This window comes from Pteronotus mesoamericanus, unplaced genomic scaffold (genome assembly GCF_021234165.1).
Source record: "Pteronotus mesoamericanus isolate MK-2021 breed Mesoamerican mustached bat unplaced genomic scaffold, CSHL_Meso_final scaffold_137, whole genome shotgun sequence".
Lineage (NCBI taxonomy): Eukaryota > Metazoa > Chordata > Mammalia > Chiroptera > Mormoopidae > Pteronotus > Pteronotus mesoamericanus.
The window spans coordinates 5,628,728-5,647,282 of NW_026555306.1; the positions used below are offsets into that span (position 1 = coordinate 5,628,728).

At 50.7% G+C, this 18,555-nt stretch overlaps 1 protein-coding gene across 2 annotated transcripts; it reads right to left on the bottom strand.

Annotated features, from left to right (window-relative positions):
• Positions 1-4,466: 4,466 nt before the first annotated feature.
• NOSIP (nitric oxide synthase interacting protein) lies at positions 4,467-17,802 on the bottom strand. 2 transcript variants are annotated; one of them, XM_054588720.1, is made up of 9 exons: positions 17,739-17,802; positions 8,195-8,265; positions 7,631-7,736; positions 6,255-6,336; positions 5,983-6,142; positions 5,768-5,892; positions 5,455-5,642; positions 5,219-5,327; positions 4,467-5,018 (listed from the first exon to the last, which is right to left on the bottom strand). In XM_054588720.1, the coding sequence occupies exons 2-9, from the start codon at positions 8,262-8,264 to the stop codon at positions 4,947-4,949; spliced, it is 912 nt and encodes a 303-aa protein (XP_054444695.1). In that variant the 5' UTR covers position 8,265; positions 17,739-17,802; the 3' UTR covers positions 4,467-4,946. The 2 variants fall into 2 exon arrangements, with proteins under 2 accessions (XP_054444695.1, XP_054444694.1); XM_054588719.1 differs by having other exon boundaries at positions 8,195-8,354; positions 17,739-17,796.
• Positions 17,803-18,555: the final 753 nt, after the last annotated feature.

An 18,555-nucleotide genomic window follows, 5' to 3' on the forward strand; every position in this document is an offset into this window, starting at 1 on the left:
GAGGGGGTAAAAATTCACCCAGCTGCCCACAATGTGTCCACTGTTACGCATAGTACACTTCCCGGTTTGCTTTCAAAAAGTCCCCCTGACTCTTAGGGCAGTGAAAGGGTTCCGTGAGATGCTTTAATGATGGGTAGATGTTATTTCATATTTGTCACAACCCGTAGAATGTAGCAAAGAGTGGACCCTTAATACCTATGCACTTCGGTTAATAATACTGTGTTAATACTGGCTTACCAATTATAACAAAGCACCACATTAATGCAAGATGTTAATAATAGGGGAAAGTGGGAGTGGGGTAAAGGGGTCTATGGGAACTCTGTACTTTCCACTAATTTTTCTGTAAACCTAAAATTGCGCTTAAAAGTAAAGCTCACTAAACACAGCACAAGCAATTATGATAGAAAAAATAAATCCCCTTTATATGTTAAGTCATAGACTGCCCCCCCCCCATATTTGATGATTTTTGTTTTCCTTCTGGGAGGAAAAGAGATGGAACTAACACAGGATGAGACTGTGCACCTACAGACCGGTCATTTTCAACTGGTGTGCCACAAGGACTTTTAAAATGTGACTATTAGTTGGGGCCACTGACTTCTTTTACTTTAGATTGTCAAATTAAAAACTGACCACAGCCAACACAATAGCCATCTGGTGTGAATCAATCAAGATTATACCTTTTATTTTTATTTTTTAGTCAGATCAGCGAAAAATATATTTCTTGGTGTGCCTCAGAACTATAGTAACTAGTTTACGTGTGCTATGAGACGAAAGAGGTTGAAAATTGCTGCTATAGACCAATGTCTTAAGAAGCGACATCTTATTAAGTCTTCCAATCCATGAACATAGTATATCTTCCCATTGATTTAAGTGTTGAAATCCTCTTGGCAATGTTTAATGTTTTGTAGGTTTCAGGGTGAAGTCCGTATATCTTTTGTTAAATTTATCTCTAAGGATGTTTATACTGTTGTAAATGAAGTTTTTTTACTTTCATATTCCAATTTCTTGCTTCTAGAATATAAACATACAATTCTTTGGGTTGGACTCAAACTGTAATCTCTGCCTCTCCTGTGAAGTTTCAGCTTACATTTCAGTTCACTGTTTTTAGGTTTAGTTGGGCTTCTTATAGTGTACCCCCTGCTTCTGGTTCAGGGTCAGGTAGATAGTTGAACAGCTAGATATAAAATATTTGGGATAAACCCTCTCTGGCTCTCTCTTCCAGATTTTATATCTCTTTCCTGTTGCTGTAGTGCTTCAAGCTAGGAAGCCTGAGTTTTCCTTTGGTGTTTAGCTGCCTCTCATGGCAGGGACTAGAACTGCCTCAGGCTGAAAGCTGTACAAATGAGAAACTCCTCACCCACTGCCTTTCCTTCTTCTGAGTTTCAATTCCCATCCCGTTTCTGCCTGTTTCTGTCCAATTTCCAGTGAATTTTTCTTTAGTTAATTTTTCTGTTTTATTCAGAGTTTTAAGTATTATCCCTGGGGAAAGTTGGAATTTGAATCCAAATGTGTGACTCCAAGCTTTTAGTTTTGGTAACATATTGCCCCCTAGTGGCTGAATGAGAATTGGTGTAGGAAGAAGTAAGGCAAATTTGTGATTTTCGTAAAAATTAAAATAATCACACACAGGAACAAATTACTTGCAGAGAACAACTAATAAAGGTAAGCTTCCCAGCACCTTGTCAACCTTAGGGGTTTTCCCCAGAAGTATTTTTAAAATCTTTTGCACAAATCGGTTATTTAAACATTTTGGCAATATACTCAAAACACAAAATTCTAAATATACAAGATGCTATATACTACAAGTGAAGTCTGCCACCCCAGCCGGTGTGGCTCCGTTGGTTGGGCATTGTCCTGAGAAACGAAAGGCCACCTGGGTCGCAGGTTCAGTCCCCTGGGGCATGATGGTTCTTACCTTCTTTCTCCCTCCCTTACCCCCTCTCTCAACCAAAAGTAAAATATTTAAAAATGAAGTCTTCCTTCCACCAAGTGCAAATGTAGCCAGTGTTCCTTTCCAGAATGAATTTACACAGACTTAAGTAAATATACACCAATTCTTCTTCTTTTAATAGATATGATAGCAGATGGCTAAAAATATTTTTATGTTTTTTTAAAAAAAATGTTAGTTTTCCAAAGGATTATTTTTTTAAGATTTTATTTACTTATTTTTAGAGAGAGAAGGAAACATTGATGTGATCGGTTGCCTCTTGCACACCCCCAACTGGGGACCTGGCCTGCAACCCAGGTATGTGCCCTGACTGGGAATCGAACCAGCGATCTTTTGGTTCATGGGACAATGCCCAACCCACTGAGTCACACAAGTAAGGGCCTGTCTTGTTTTTCTTAACAATACTTTTTTGAGACAAAATCCTCCAATTTTATTAAAAAAAAAAAAAAATCCTCACCTGATATGGTTATTGATTTTAGAGAGAGAGGAAGGGGGAGAAACATCAGTGTGAGAGAGCAACATCGACTGTTGCCTCCTGTACGCACCCCAACCAGAAATTGAACCCAAAACCCAGGTATGTGCCCTGACCAGGAATCGAACCCTCAGCCTTTTGGTGTACAGGACGACACTCCAACAGACTGAGCCAGCCAGCTGGGGAAGAATCCTCCGATTTAAATGTACTTCTTAAAATTGAGGTAATTAAGACTACATTTTGAAGACTATTTCAATTCAGTCCATAACGTCTTCATTTCCTTTGTCTTTTTTTAACAGCTGAGTTATGCTCCCCTAGATAGATCATTTAACCTGTTCTTTCCTGACCAACATTGAGGTTGTTTCTTGTCTTATATGAATGATGCTGCGTGGAAGATGCTTGCACATGTCATGTAACCACAACAATCAAGATACAGGACTGTTCCCATTGCACCGCCCCCCCCCATCCTCACGCCAACCCATCCTTTGTAGTCAAATCCCCCTCCTCTCCCGGCAACCAAGGATTTGCTCCCTGACCCTATGGTTTTTCTTTTTCCAGAATAAATCTCCCTATTTAAAAACCTTAACAAGTAATTGCAAGGGTCTTTCTTATTTCTATTTTTTTAATCCTCACCCAAGGACATTTTTTTCAATACTTTTGAGAGAGAGGGGGAGGGAGAAACATTGATGTGAGAGAGAAGCATCGGCTGGTTGCCTTCTCATAGATGCCCCAACCAGGAACCGAAGCCACAACTTGGGCAGGAGCCCTGACCGGGGATCAAACCTGTGACCCTTTGGTCCACAGGACGATGCTCCAACCAACCGAGCCACGCCGGCCAGGGCAGTGATTGCAAGGGTCCTCAAGTGCTGCCGCTGAGGCCGCAGCCACGGGAGGCACACCCCCTCCTTCTGCTCTCAACCTCAGACCAGTGTCTAGGGAACCTCTGCTGAGAAAAGGCAAGATTTGTCTCCATTTCCTGTCTCTGGTGCGGTGCCACTCTTGCTTCCTCTTCTTGTTAAGCCTGAAACCTTAGGGAGCCTGTTTTTCGGAACGAGGACCTCCACACACACACCCAGCCCCTTCCCGCGAAGGGCCTGCACCGGAGAATAGATGAGGTGAATTTCGGTTCCACGAGGGAATAAAAGATGCCAAGGTGGAAATCCTTGAGGTGGTTTGGGGCATCAGGGGTGGTGTGTGCCACACAGAAACAAGATTGGAGCCCTTGAGGACTTGTGAGAAAAAGCTAGAAGAAGTCAGGGGTGGCTGAGGGTGCTTGGGAAAGAGGAGGGTGAGGGGGTGTTCCGGGTAATGTGCGTAGACACCCCTGTCCTAAGATGGGGGCAAGGATTCAAGGGGACTTTAGGTTGACGGGTCCAGATGGCCAGGGCTCTGTGCAGGTTAGGGCCAACTGGGCCAGTGTCCAGGGACTGGGACCCAAGAGTGGGAGGGCCCTTAGGGGCCAAGGAAAGGTTCTAGAAGCGTCTAGGGGAGCAAACATTGGGTTTGGGGGCTTTCGAAGGCACCACAATGACCCGACCCACCCTCCCTCCTACTAAAGCCTTTCCCTGCAGCCCATGCGCCACCCTGTCCTCCGTGGGGTGGGGAAGGGGAGGCTGGACCGAACAGCAGTCAGGGACACTCCCTGGTCTTTTGATTTGACACCTGGACATTAGAGAACACACCCTTTTACCAAAATGATGAGCATCAATATCTCACTTTAGTTGACAAACTGTGTGCGTGCCTGTGGAGAAAGGCCTGGAAGGACAGGACCTAGGGGTCAGTCAGGAGGCAGGAATGTTAAGTCTTCGCTTTTTCTGCCTTTGCCTGACTGGGTGTCCGAGTGTCCCACGCTGCCCAGGGGGCTTCTGTGATCCAGCGGGTACAGAACACAAAGCCTGCTCTGCTAGTCCAGCCAGAACTCCACGCAGGTCTACCAGGTGCCGCCGCTGACTTCTCCTCCCACCCTCTCCCCCTCACTTGCTCTGCGCCTCCCCTGCTCCCCCCCTCCCCCCGCCCCCGTACTTGCTGCCTCTGCTGCCTCGGGGCCTTTGCACTTGCGGTTTCCTTTCCCCTCCCCGCCTGCGGTGGGTGCTGGGGGAGGGCTGTTCCTGGCAGCCGCCAGACTGGTTGCCTGTTGCTCCCCCAAAGAGCGCTACTTCCTCTGGGTGTGTTTTCACACTCGACTCTGGGGGAGGTGTTCCTGGGCATGATGCAGGCTTCGAATTTGGTAACTCAAAAGGATGCGAAGGGGGTCCTATTTAGCCTGTCACCACCTTCACACGAGGCGGCTGGGACTTCGACCTCTGGCCAGTCTTAATCACTTTGAATCCTGTGCATTTGCATTCAACCCAGATTTTACTCTTAACCTGCGACCACATTAAATACTCTCAGCTGACACTTTCAAACTCTGAGTCATTCCAGCACGGCCGCCGCCACCAGGCTGGCCGAAGGTCCCCGGGGCTGCAGCGGAATGAAGGCGCGGCGCGGGCCCGTCGCTTCGAAGCCCTTTATTAGGTCTCCCGGCTCTCAGGCCTGCATCACGGGCCGCGACTTCTCGGCCTGCAGCTTCACTCCGGAGCCCGCAAAGCCCGTGCCGCCCTGGGGGAGGGGGGACGGGGGGAGGTGAAGGCAGCTTGCCTGCACGGGTGGAGCGTCCTAAGCCGGCAGGTGAGACAGAAAGGCCTGGGGCAATGGGGTGGGTCTTCGGGGGGGCAGGGCAGAGTCCTCGGGTAGGAGTGGGTGGGGGAGCATTGGAGAGGGGACGGGGCGGAAGGCACGGTGGAGAGGGCCCTACTCACCCGCTGCAGCACGATTATGTCGCGGTCTGTGAGCTTCTCCCCATTCACTGGGTCCACCATGTCCTTCCGAATCAGCTTCTCCACGCACTCCAGGGTGACCACGGCCCCACTGGGGCGGGGGGGAGGGCGGGACCGCGATCAGAGGCCCCGCCCCCGAGCGGGGGAGAGCCACACCCCCTGGCCTGCTCCCCGCCCCCTCGCATGTAACCACGTGTGCCCTCCCACAGGTGACTCACGAGGGCCGCAACACGGCGCACGGCGTGGCGTTGCTCAGGCTGTCGCGGGTCACAGCGCACACGTAGCGCTCACTGCGTGTGATGAGCCCCACGCGGTCCACGGAGCCGTCCAGAGGCGTGAAACGCACCGGCGTCAGGTCGGACATGCGCAGAGGCTTTCCGGACATGGGGCAGGTCACAGTGCGCGACTAGGAGAGAGGGAGAGGCAGGGCTGGGGCAGCGACAGGCCCATGGGCGCATCCCCGGGAGGGCGGGGAGGGTGCCCTCGGGAAACGGGCAGAATGGGCTCAGGGGCGCTTGCTGGGCGGCTCACCGGCTTCTCCAGCTTGGTGGCTTTGGCCTCCGGCGTCAGCGACGGGATCCAGAAGCTGGGCAGCATTTTGTCCTTGTCCTTGTCTTTGCCTGCGGAGCCGGCACTGGGGCCGGGTTGGGCATCCTCTACAAGGGGCAGAGGGGCTCCGATGCTGTACCTCGGTAAGTACCTGGCCCTGCGGCCCCCTGCCCACTGGCAAGCCCGCCCCCTCTCACCTGAGCCAGTCCCGGAGGCGGCCTTGGGCGTGAAGGGGTTGAGGGGCCGGCTCACGATGGCCCCCTCCTTCTCCAGGAAGCCCCGCACCTGGTCCTGCGACGCCGCGCGCTGCAGCTCTTTCTGCTCTTCCCGCCGGGCGCTTCGCTGCTTCTCGTAGGCCTGCGGGGCCGCCAGCGACCAGTGAGCGAGGCAAAGGGCCCGCGGGGCTCTGCTGTGAGCTCCGCGCCGGAACCGCCCCCACACCCTGCGCGCCCTTCCTCAGCCTCATCACCTTCATCTGCCGGGCGATCTCCTTCTTCTGGTGCAGGATGTACTCCAGGATGGCCTCCCGCTCGTACAGGTAGCCGTCTGGGCTGCAGTGAGAGGGAGGGAAAAAATGAGCGTCTGGCCCAGGCCACTCAGCCAGGGGCTCATAAGCACAAGCCAAGCCCTGGCCCGCTGCCCCGGGCACCCGCTGACCATACCCCGGGCGGCGGCTCGCCCAGTGCTCGGTTTGTTAGCTCTCCCGGCCGCTGACACGCTAGGACGGTGGGAAGGATCCCGTTGGGCGAAGGGTCAGTCAGCGGGCCTGGGCTGTCCAAACCCCGCACAGCCCAAAGGACTGGCCCTTGATGGGCTCCTGGGAGGGAACCTCTAAGCCCTTGGGAGTGTGTCCTGCCTGAACCGGTGTCTTTGTTCACCTTGGAGGATGGGGGGAGGGGAGGGGGACTTGGGAGTACGGTATCAACACGGTCTTTGGAGGGACTGGAGACCAAGGTCAGCCGCATGGTGGTCTGTCACGTCCACGGGACTGACCCCCAGTAGAAACCCTGGACCCCAGGGCTCCGGCGAGCCTCCCTGGCGGGTGGTGCTCCATGTGAGCCGTCACACATCGCTGCCGGAGGGCTGAAGTACGGCTCCATGGGAGGGATGGCCAGAAGCTCGCCTCTGGCGTCTCCTGGGCTCTGTGCCCTGCGTCTTTTCCCATCGCTGGTTTGAACCCGTACCCTTTCACTATAATAAACTGTCACTGTGAGTCTAACATCTTTGCGGAGCCCTTCTAGGCCGCGGCGGTGTCCCCCCTGCGGCCCAGGCTAGCTGTGAATGCGGCCCAACACAAAATCGTACATTTACGTAAAACACGGTGAGTTTTTTTGTATGTGATTACGTGCTGCAGCGTATTTAACGTGTGGCCAAGGACAACCCCTCTTCTTCCCAGTGTGGCCCAGAGATGCCAAAAGGTTGGACACCCCCGTCTAGGGAATCAACGAACCAGAAGGTGCCGCAGGGACCCCGGGCCAGTCTACTCTCATCACTGCCTCTATTAAATAGTCCTGGAAGGGGACACATACTCAGTCAGCGGACTAACTCCCTCATACGTAAGATCTCATGAAGCCTCTGCTAGGTCCTAAGAGGCAGGTGACGCACGGTACGGGCTCCACGTGTGAGCTGTTGTCGGGGGCCAGGCGGCGTTCCCAGAGCCCGCCCCTCTATTCCCACACTGCACCGGGAAACAGCAGGCTCCTGCCATCTCTCAGACGGGGACACTGAGAATCCGACAGGTTAGAGGCTCACCCTCAGCACTCTGGCTGTGCAGGTGGCCAGCCCCGCTCCTACAGACCCCTCCATGGGGTCCCCTTGCCCTCGCCACCCACGGCCCCAGCTCACGTGACGACGGGGTCGTGGCAGGGCTGCAGGGAGAGGCAGCAGCAGTCGAAGTCCTTGACGGCATCCCGGCTCAGTCGAATGTTCTGGGTCCCGTAGCCTGAGGCCGCTGGGGACAGACCAGAAAAGGGATGGAGAGGCGGGAGGCATGGCTCTCTCCGGACTTTGAGAGAGGGGCAGTCAAGAGTGCGCCGTGGATCTGTGGGTCTCAGTGCTGGGGGCAAGGGCTGCTCAACCCACAGGAAGGCGTTCATCCCCCGGGGATGGGCGACAGACTCCCCTAAAGCCTTTCTGGCTCTACCCGAGCTCAAGAGCCTCAAACTGTCCGGGACTCCATTCCTTCCTCGGGAATATTGCTACGGCGACAGCGACCCCTTCCGTGGGCAGATTAGAGGAGCTCCCTGACTGAGGCGCTAGCGCAGCGCCCATCGCATGGGATGTGGGGACAGGGCTGCTGGAGCGTGTGGCTGATGTGGTCAAGACCACCAGTCAGGGAAGAGAGTCATGCAGAGGAGCCGAGTGAGGTGGTGACTTCGGGACACATTTGTCCCCCTGCCAACCCAGTACCTGTGTCCTTCTTCTTCTCGTGGTAGGTGTAGACGGCCCCGGCCGTGCAGTTCTTGCCATGCCGCGTCATCCTGGGGGAAGGAGGGCAGGTGGAGGGGCTGCAGTGGCCACAGGGAGCCCGCACAGGCCGAGGGGCTGGCCTGTGCCCCAGAGGGGGAAGCTGGCGGCGGGGCAGGGGAGGATGGCGTTACACACGTTAAATGCTTAAGAAAGGTCTACACATTCCAGAAAAGAAACATCCCTGTTCCTTGAAAAAGACCTGAAGTTTGCTTGTAGGCATGGGTGTCGGCTGGGGGTGCGCCTTATGAGTTAGTGTGAGGTTGTAGAAGGAGCTAGTTTAAATCTGATGGAAAGGTCTAGCACCCAGTGTGAATGGGCGTGGCTCTGCACATGCCAGGCGGGGTCCCAAGGCACCTGGCCAATGTTCAGGGCGCACATGCACGTGTGCTTTGTCTGCCTACGTGCTCAATTCAACTGAGTGCAAATTTCTGGGGTCACCCAGTCTTTCTCGTAGGTGAATTCACACATAAGCAAAGGTGAAACCTGCTTCACGCTCACGTCTATCCCTAATGTTTCAAAACAAGCATCAGTAGAACTGAGTGTATGTGTAACTCTGGCAAGTCTGCATGAAAAAGCCCAGCTGCCCTGGCTGGGTGGCTCAGTTCGTTGGAGCGTCATCCTGCACACCCAACGGCCGTGGGTTTGAGTCCCAGTCAGGGCCCGTGCCTGGGTTGCGGGTTTGATCCCCAGTCGGGGCACGTACAAGGCAACTGATGGATGTTTTTCTCTTTCACCCATCTTCTCCCTCTGAAATCAATACACATATCCTCGGATGAGGAATAAAAGAAAAAAAAAAAACACAACAGCTACCCAATAGGAAAACCAGCAAAGAATATGAAGAAGCAACTGACAGGAGAATCCCAAAGACTAACAAGGGTGTAGAGAGGTGCTCAAATTCTCCTCAAGTGAAAACCCACAGTGAGATACCACTGTACGCCCATCACCAGGCCGGTGGGCCTGGGTCAGTCATGGGAGCCCTCGGGTCACACTGGGCGAAGAGTGGCCCGGGTCAGCCACCTCGGAGCAGCCTGCCAGAACTCCAGCAAAGTGAGCGCGGGCACTTCTGCGCTAGGGTGTCAGGGTGTCTGTGCCCCAGAGTCGTTCCCAGGGACGTCCACAAGGGAGCAAGTTCACAGCCGTGTTAGTCCCACTGAAGGGGAGTCACGGGCCGCTGAGTGTCCCTGCCTCCCTGGGAGGATGCATAGTGACTGTCTGTCATGGAGGCTACCCAGCCGTGAGATGCAACTGACTAAGTGTTTACAAAGAATTGTAGGTAGATCTTAAAAACAACGCTGGGTGAAAAAAGTAAGAAGTACAAGGAGGTCACTAACAATCTACATGTGCCAAAGTGATACATTTTAAAGAATACTACAAACAAAAGAATCGCGCATATTAGAACGGCTGCCCCTGCATGGAGGGGACTGACTAGGGGATAAGCAAGAATAAGTAAATGAAATAGGAGGGTGCTGTCCTGGCTGGTGTGGTTCGGTGGACTGAGCGTAGGCCTGCAAACGGGAAAGTCGCTGGTTCGATTCCTGGTGAGGGCACATGCCTGGGTTGCGCGCCAGGTCCCCAGTTAGGGGCTCACAAGAGGCAACTAGTCGATGTTTCTCTTGCATATCAATGCTTCTCCCCCACTCCTCTCCGTATAAATAAATAAATAAAAACAAAAAGAGGGCTCTATGGGTCAACATGTGGAGGATTATACAACATGACCTGCGTGGGCTTGAGTCCAAGGTTGGCCACACACTCACGTGTGACTCTGGACTGGTGACCTTTTTCTTTATCTTCAAATTATTTTATTTCTTTACCCTCGCCTAAGGATATGCCCACTGATTCCAGAGAGAGGGGAAGGAAGGGAGACAGAGAAAGAAACGTTGATGTCAGAGAGCCATATCAATCGGTTGCCTCTTGTAAGTGCTCCGACCGGGGATTGAACCTGCAACCTTTTGGTGCACCGAACGACGCTCAACCAACTGAGCCACCCGGCCAGGGCAGGTGATCTTTTTCTGAGCCTCAGTTTCTCTTGGTAAAAAATGGGGACAGCCAGGGACCTAGCAGATGGGACTGGCTTGCTGTGAGAACTAAATGAGGTCATGCTCAGCACTTGGCACCCGGGGTGCTCAGTATGCATTCTCTCTGGCTCTGATGTTAAGGAGGATCCAGAGGCAGAGGCGGAGGCGGGGTGGAATGAGGGTGGGGTAAAGGAGGCACATAGCCCAGGGCTCCCAAAATGTAAAAAGCAACTTTATCTTCATTTCCTGCTTCTGGTTACTTAAGGAAACTTGCTTTTCACTTTCAAGGCTTGAAACACGATCCTGTCTCTGAGCTATGGATCTCGCTCGCCCCCTACTGGCGTCTTCTCCCCAGAAGCCAATTTTTGTTTTGAGGTTTGTTTATGTGGAATAGGTAGGTGCACAGACCTAAAGGATGCAGTTTGATGTGTTTTGACAAACGCAGGCACCCTCGTAACCACCACCCCGGTCAATGCAGGGCATTGCTCTCACCCCAGACGTGGCCGCTGTCCGCTTGCAGAAGCGAACCTTGGTGAAGCACCTCAGCTGAACCCTCGGCCTCCGCCTCCCACGTCCCCTCACCCCCAAGCTTTTGAGCGAGTGTCCAGCACCTGCTGCGTCCCCTTGGCTCACTAGCCACGCGCTGCTCCGCCCTGGCCCCCTGGCTTCCGCCCAGCTCCCCAACTACCACTCATGAAGGTCGAGCTGACCTCCTCACGGACAAATTCCCCACGCTATTCTTAGTTGTCAACTGCCTTGATCCTCTGCGGTATTTGGCACTGAGCTGCTTGTCTTGTGGCCAAGAACAGGGCATTTCTGTGTTTTTGGCCTCACAGGCTAGGACATTTTTCCTCCGGGAGAGAGGGACAGCTGGAGAGGGAGCATTTTATTTTTTTTTAACCTGGCCAGCAACAATGGGAATAATCAGGAGGAAAGCCACTTGACCCCCACCACGGGCCGGCTCTCCGCGCCCCGTCTCGTCCATCACCCGGCTCAGGCACCCTCCGGTCTGCACGCCACCCTCTTCACTTTGTAGGTGGGCAAACTGAGGCTCAGAAGTGAAGCTCTTTGCCCAGGGCACTGGTTCTCAAAGGTCCCTAAGACACTTTCAGGGGGTCCACAAAACTTGTTTCCATGACTCTAAAACAAATTTGCCTGTGTCACTCTTATGCTGCAATGAGCGTCGAGTGACGTTCTCCAGAGGCTGTGTGATGTGTGAGGACGTCATCACTCTAAAGGCTAAGCAAATGCATGCTTGGGCATCCTTGGGTTTTGAAAATGTGTTATGCCCTCGGTGGTGTGGCTCCGTGGGCTGAGAGTTGGCCTACAAACCAAAAAGTCACTGACTCGATTCCCAATCAGGGCACATGCCTGGGTTGTGGGCCAGGTCCCCAGTGGGGCATGCGCAGGAGGCAACAAGTTGATGGTTCTCTCCCTCTCTTTCTTCCTTCTCTCTCTAAAAATAAATAAATCAAAATCTAAGATTTTGATTTATTTATTTTTAGAGAGAGGGGAAGGAAGGGAGAAAGCAAGGGAGACAAACTTGAATCGATTGCCTCTCGTTAACGTGCCGCACCCAGGGACTGAACCCAGGCATATGCCGTGACTGGGAATCGAACCAGTGACCTTCAGTTTTATGGGATGATGCCCAACCAACTGAGCCACATCGGTCAGGGCGAAATAAAATCTTTTAAAACACGTTTTAATGTCTGTTTTAATTCCTGATAGGGCGAGTCTTAACAGACAGAACTCAGACCAATAAAGGCTTGTTGGGAGCCCTCAGTGATTTTTAAGATCCCGAGACCAAACAGTTTGAGACCCACTGGCCAGGGGTCGAAGAGCTGCCAGGTGGCAGCGCCTGGATTTCAAAGCTCCAGAAGCTGAGCTTCCAGTCCCCAGGCTACCTGTCTCTTCACTGAGGCCAGTTTCAAAACAGAAAACAGAACTAGTGCCATCTGCTGTCACTAGTATTTCAGAGAGGACACACCAAAGCAATACCAGCTATTTTTTTTTTCATTTTTAAGACTTATTTTTTAATCCTCACCCAAGGATATATTTATTGATTCTAGGAAGAGAGGAAGGGGGAGAGATAAGGAGACAAAAGAAACATCAATGTGAGAGAGAGACATCGATCGGTTGCTTCCGATACGCGTCCTGTCTGAGGACCAAACCAGCAACGTAGGTACGTGCCCTGATGGGGATTAGACCCCACAACGTTTTAACGTACAGGACAACAGTCCATCCAACTGAGCCACTCAGCCAGGGCAACACCAGCTATTCTTTGCCATCATTCCCACTTCACAGGGAGAAAACAAGCTCAGAGAGTCAATCCCCCAGCTGGGAAGTGGCAGAGCTGGGATTTGAACCCAGGCAGCGAGGCTCCAGAGCAGCCCTCTTAACCATGTGACAACTATTAGTCCTCCCAGGAAAGTCACAGTCTGAGACTTCCTGTTTTCGTATGAAGTCTTCAAAATTCAGAGTGTATCTTATTCTTTGAACACATCTCCATTCAGACACCAAGTTTCCATTGGAGATACTTGTCCTTATTTAGGTTTCATAAAATGTACTGGTGCAGAGCCTGGCCGGGTAGCTCAGTTGGTTAGAGTCTCATCCAGCTACGCCAAGGTTGCAGGTTCAATCCCTGGTCAGGGTACATATAAGAAGCAACCAGTGAATGCATAAGTACGTGGAACAACAAATCGATGTTTCTCTCTCTTTAAAATCAATAAATAAAAAGTTTAAAAAAAAATGTGCTGGTGCAAACGTACATTCACGTACTCTGGTTGTTCCATAGTTAAAAGTTTTTTTAATAACTGAATCCAGTATCAGTGCTTAAATTCAAATGAAACAAAATGAAAGAATTTAAAAAGTCGGTCCCTCAGTGGCACTAGCCACATATCAAAGCGCCCCACAGCTCCTTGGGATTAGCGGCTACTGTACCGGAGCGTGACCAGCACAGCGCTCAGACAGACGGGCCTTTAAAAACATGCCCACACCACCATTAGCACATTAACAATTCCTTAACATCCTCCACTCTCCGGCTGGTGTTCAGGCTTCCCTGATTGTCTCCCAGCTGTCTTGTTTTTGCAGTTGGTTTGAATCCTGAACCCGTGGTTCTTAACTCTTTGGTGGGGTCAGCGGTTCCTTGGAGACCCTAAAGGAGCTACAAGCCTCTCTCCCTGGAAGGCCATCCCAGGGGGCGGAGGCCTCTGTGGTAAAGAAACTCAGAGGCCTCAGTACCTCAAAGGAAATCAGAGACAGACACGGAACCCGCTGAAAACAGGAGAGAATTCCCAAAGAGCAAAGGCAGCCTCTGGGATTTTCTATGAATAATGGCTGACATTTGTTCAAGAGGTTTGGTGAAGCTGGCCCTGTTTTAAGCGTTTTACATGTATTACCGCCTCCAAATTCCACAACAATGCCAATGGTTGCTACAAACAAGGAAACAGAGGCACAGAGAAGGTGCCCAAGGTCGTACCGGGGGCAGGAGGCAAGGGGATGGGGGGGAAGGTATTTAACCCAGGTATCCAAGCCTGGCTTTGAAGGTCACTGTGTCATCTGGCTACAGGCAGCCTGGGGCGCTGTGCTGGACTCAGCGTGGACCGGGACTGCTGGGGTGTGTCTGGTCCTCTCCCCTGAAAATCCGGTCTCCCTCCTCCCAGGCTCCCTGGGGGGCCTGACTCTCTGGGCTGAGTGAGCTGTTCCTTGAGCTCTGATAACACCCTGAGTTACCTCCATTTTAGCTACCTCCCCTCTGCATTTTCTCACTGGACCAGGAGCCCCTAGAAGGGGGCCCCAGTCAGGCTCCCATCTGGGTGGCAGCTTCCACCTAAGGGAAGGGGGTTGGGGGGCTCAGAAATGTCACAATGGGATCAATTAACTACTTCCAGTGCCAGGGGAAGTGAGTAATCAATGAATTGATCAGCCAACCAACCAATACATTTGTCACAAAACCACTGAAAGAATAGAAATGGCCCTGGCTGGTATGGCTCAGTGGATTGAGTGCTGGCCTGTGAACCAAAGGGTCGCTGGTTCAGTTCCCAGGCAGGGCACATGCCTGGGTTGTGGGCCAGGTCCCCAGCAGGGGGCGCTCGAGAAGCAACCACACATTGATGTTTCTCTCCCTTACCCCTAAAAATAAATAAATAAAATCTTTAAAAAAATAAAAGGAATAGAAATGATCACCATATCCTTCAAACAGTTATGTACTGGGTCCTGTGCAAAGCACTTGCCACATCTGAACGCACTCAGTCCTCAGGACAGCCACTGGAGGAAGGTTCTCCACAGTTTGTAGGTAAGAAAAAAGAGACCCAGCCTTGGCTGGGTAGCTCAGTTGGATAGAGCGTTGCCCTGATACTCCAGGGTTGCCAGTTCGATTCCCACTCAGGGCACATACAAGAATCAACCAATGAATACATAAATAAATGGAACAACAAATTGATGTTTCTATGTCTCTCTCTTTCTGAAATAAATAAAAATGTAAAAAAAAAAAATTTTAAAAGAAAACAGCCTTGGCTGGCTGGTGTGGCTCAGTGGGCTGAGTGCTGGCCTGTGACCCAAAGGGTGGCTGGTTAGATCCCCAGTCAGGGCACAGGCCTGTGTTGCGGGCCATGTCCCCAGTAGGGGGCGCTAAGGAAGCAACCACACAGTGATGTTTCTCTTCCTCCCTTCCTCTCTCTCTCTAAAAATAAATAAGTAAAATCTTTAAAAAGAAAACAGCCCCAGTGAGCATTTCAAAACGGAACTTTAAGTCACTCCCTTCAACTGCCTCTTGGACTTGGCTCAAGACAAAAAAACAAACTGCTCAGATTTTAAAAAGTAGGCAGAATGAGAAAATTGGAAAACCATCGTTTTGCAACCCCTGATGACACAGTCGGTCCAGGCAATGATTACTGATGGAAAAACTAATGGGAACCAGATACCCTCAGGGTGTTACAGCTTGCTAGTAGAAAGGAGAAAACTGTAGCTTTACAATGATGAGTTTGCATCGTTCCTATCTGTATCACTCAGCTGGGGCTGCCAAAGCAAAATACCATCGACTGGGTGGCTTAAACAACAGATGTTTATTTTCTCCCTGTTCTGGAAGCTGGAAGTGTGAGATCAGGGTACCAGTGTGGTCGGGGTCTGGGGAGGACTCTCTTCCGGGCTTGCAGACGGCTGGCCGCCTTCTCGCTGGGTCCTCATGTGATGGAAACAGTGCTCTCTGGCAGCACCTCCTCTTACAAGGAACTGACCCCATGGATTAGGACCCCACTCTTAATGACCTCATCTAATCTTTTTTTTTTCTTTTTTAAAGATTTTTATGTATTTATTTTTAGAGAGGGGAAGGGAGGGAGAAAGAGAGGGAGAGAAACATCAATGTGTGGTTGCATCTTGCGCCCCCCCTGCTGGGGATCTGGCCGGCAACCCAGGCCTGTGCCCTACACTGGGAGTCAAACCACCTGCGACCCTCTGGTTCGCAGGCCGGCGCTCAATCCACTAAGCCGCACCAGCTAGGGGCTCATATAACCTTAACTACTCCCATAAAGGCCCTATCTCCAAATAGTCATGCTGGCCGTGGCTTGGGCTTCAACACATGAACCTGGGGAGAGGGGGCAAACATTAAGGCCATCAACACTTTTTTTATTTGTTTTCAAATTTATTGATGAGAGAGCGAGAGAGAAAAACATCAATTTGTTGCTCCACTTATTAATGCACTCATTGGTTGATTCTTGTACATGTCCTGACTATCAACCCCGCAACCTTGGCCTGCCTCGACAATGCAGCAGCTGAGCTACTGGGCCAGGGGGATTCATCAAGCCTTTAGATTTAATTTCCTGTTTCTAGGGAGTCAGAGGATGTAGCAGGGGCTGTCAACCAAAAAGGGCCAGATAAGAAAGATTTTCAGCTCTGCGGGTCACATGGGGTCAAAACTATTTGACTGCCTTGTATGGCAAAAGCAGCTATGTGCACTATGTAAATGATTGGGCATGACTGTTCCAATAAAACTTTATGTACACTGACATCTGAATCACACAGATTTGCCACAGGGCACAAAATATCAGTCTTCTTTTCTCCTCACATTGATGTTTCTCTCCCTCTCTTTCTCCTTTCCTTCCCCTCTCTCTAAAAAATAAATAATAAAATATTTTTTTTAAATGAGCAAATTCTTGGAATAGACATTTCTCCAAAGAGGGTATACAAACGGTCAAGAAGCGCATGAGCTCTGGGTGGTGTGGCTTGGTGGATTGAGGGCTGGCCTGTGGACCAAAAGGTGGCCGGTTTGATTCCCAGTTGGGACGGACACATGTCTGGGTTGAGGGCCAGGGCAACTGATCAACGATTCTCTCCCTCTTTTTCTCCCTTCTTTCTCCGCCCTCTAAAAATAAATAAAACCTTTGAAAAAAACAAAACAAAACCAGCACATGAAAAAATGCTCTACATCACTAATCTTCAAGAAAATGCAATTAAAACCACGATGAGATACCAGTTCAGAGCCATTTAAAAAGACTAAAATAAAATATCAGATGATAACTGTGGAGAAACTGGAACCTCATACACCAAGGGTGGGAATGTAAAATGGAGTAGCCACTTTGGAAAAGTCTGGCAGTTCCTCAAAGGGTTGAACAAAGAGTTATCATTTGATTCAGCAATTCTACTTCCAGTGGAAATGAAAACGCGTTCACACGAACACTTGTATACAAATGTTCATAGCAGCATCATTATAATAGTCCAAAAGTGGAAACAACCCAAAGGTTCATCGACTGATAAATGGATAAACAAAATATGGTATATAAATCTCATACAAAGGAATATTATTCAACCATAAAAAGAAGTATTAATACATGCTACAAAATGGATGAACCTTGAAAACATTACGCTAAGAGAAAGAAGCCAGACAGAAAAATGAATCCGTTTATGCAAAATGTCCAGCTTAGGTCAATCCATAGAGACAAAGTAGATTTGTGATTGCCTGGGGCTGGGTGTGGGTGTAGAAAGGGCAGTGACAGCTAACGGGTGGTGGGTTCCGTTATAAGGGATGAGAATGTTCTAAAGCTGGCGATGGTGATGGCTGCACAACTCTGTGAATATACAAAAAAAAAAAAAAAAAAAAAGCCCACTGAATTGTCCACTTTAAATGGGCGAACTATATGTTAGGTGAATTATATTCCAATAAAGCTGATTTTTTTAAAAAAAAGGGAGGCCAGCAGGATTTGGGTTTGGTTTGCTGAATCCTGGCGTAGAGGAAGAAGTGAAACGAGATTACAAAGAAGCACAACGACAAACCAGATGATGGGATGATCCACAAAAATAACTGACCCAGTTTTTTCAATGAATCAATTATACCGTGAGTGGAGTGGAGGGGAGACTGTTCTAAATTAAGAGAAATTTGAGAGAAGACTAGATTATTGAAATCCTATCCCTTAGGAGCCCACGTCTCTAGCCGCGGGAAGGCGATCCCAGCAACACCTCCACCACCTGGAACTCACCTCACCAGCGACTCCTTCCTTATTCCTTCCTCGATTCTTCAACTGTGTCCCTACCCCGGAAGGGAGCGCTGTTTTCCCTCTTAGCTCCGCCCACTTCCGCGAGGAGACAGAAACCGGAAGTAGAGCTGCCCCTAGCTGCGGAGGTAAGTAATCTGGCTTGGTAAATCCTCCCTTTTTCTCTTCCTCCCTCCGGAAACGTGAGCGACAGATCGAAGGTTCCGGTTCGGGAAGCTAGCATGAATATGGGGCACACTTAATATCTACTAGGCATTTAGCGGGGCGGGCGATTTCCTGCTCGTATCCACAGCTTTGCGTCTCTCCAAGCCAGAGTTTGTGGACTAATCACTTCCCCCAGAAACTGGGAACCCGCTTCCTCAATTATATCCACTTTTCTTGTAATTGGGACGATTGAGAGGGGACAATTCCTCTGTCCCTATTTCATAAATAGAGCAATGGAGAAATCTCAAGTCAAAGCCTGTCAAATTATTCCAAGAAACAGAAATTTACTATGTCATACCCACCTACTTCTGGGGACCAAGGCATACAGTTCCTGCCAGTTTCTAGATATGCAGACATCTAGATACCTGGAGATCTAGACGTTTATTTCCCTAGCTCTGCTGGGCGAGCTCCCACTGGGGAAAGGGGAGGAGTGGAGGAGGAACCTATCCAGTTCCCTAAGTGTCCCACGGTGTCGGGGAACCTGGCCTCCCCCATGGGGTTCTGAACCTTAGGCCCTTCATCATAAGGTCCCTTTAAATACTTTGTCCCTTACCTGAGTCCCGCCCAGAGCAGGTAGTCGCAAACCCCGCCCCTCTGC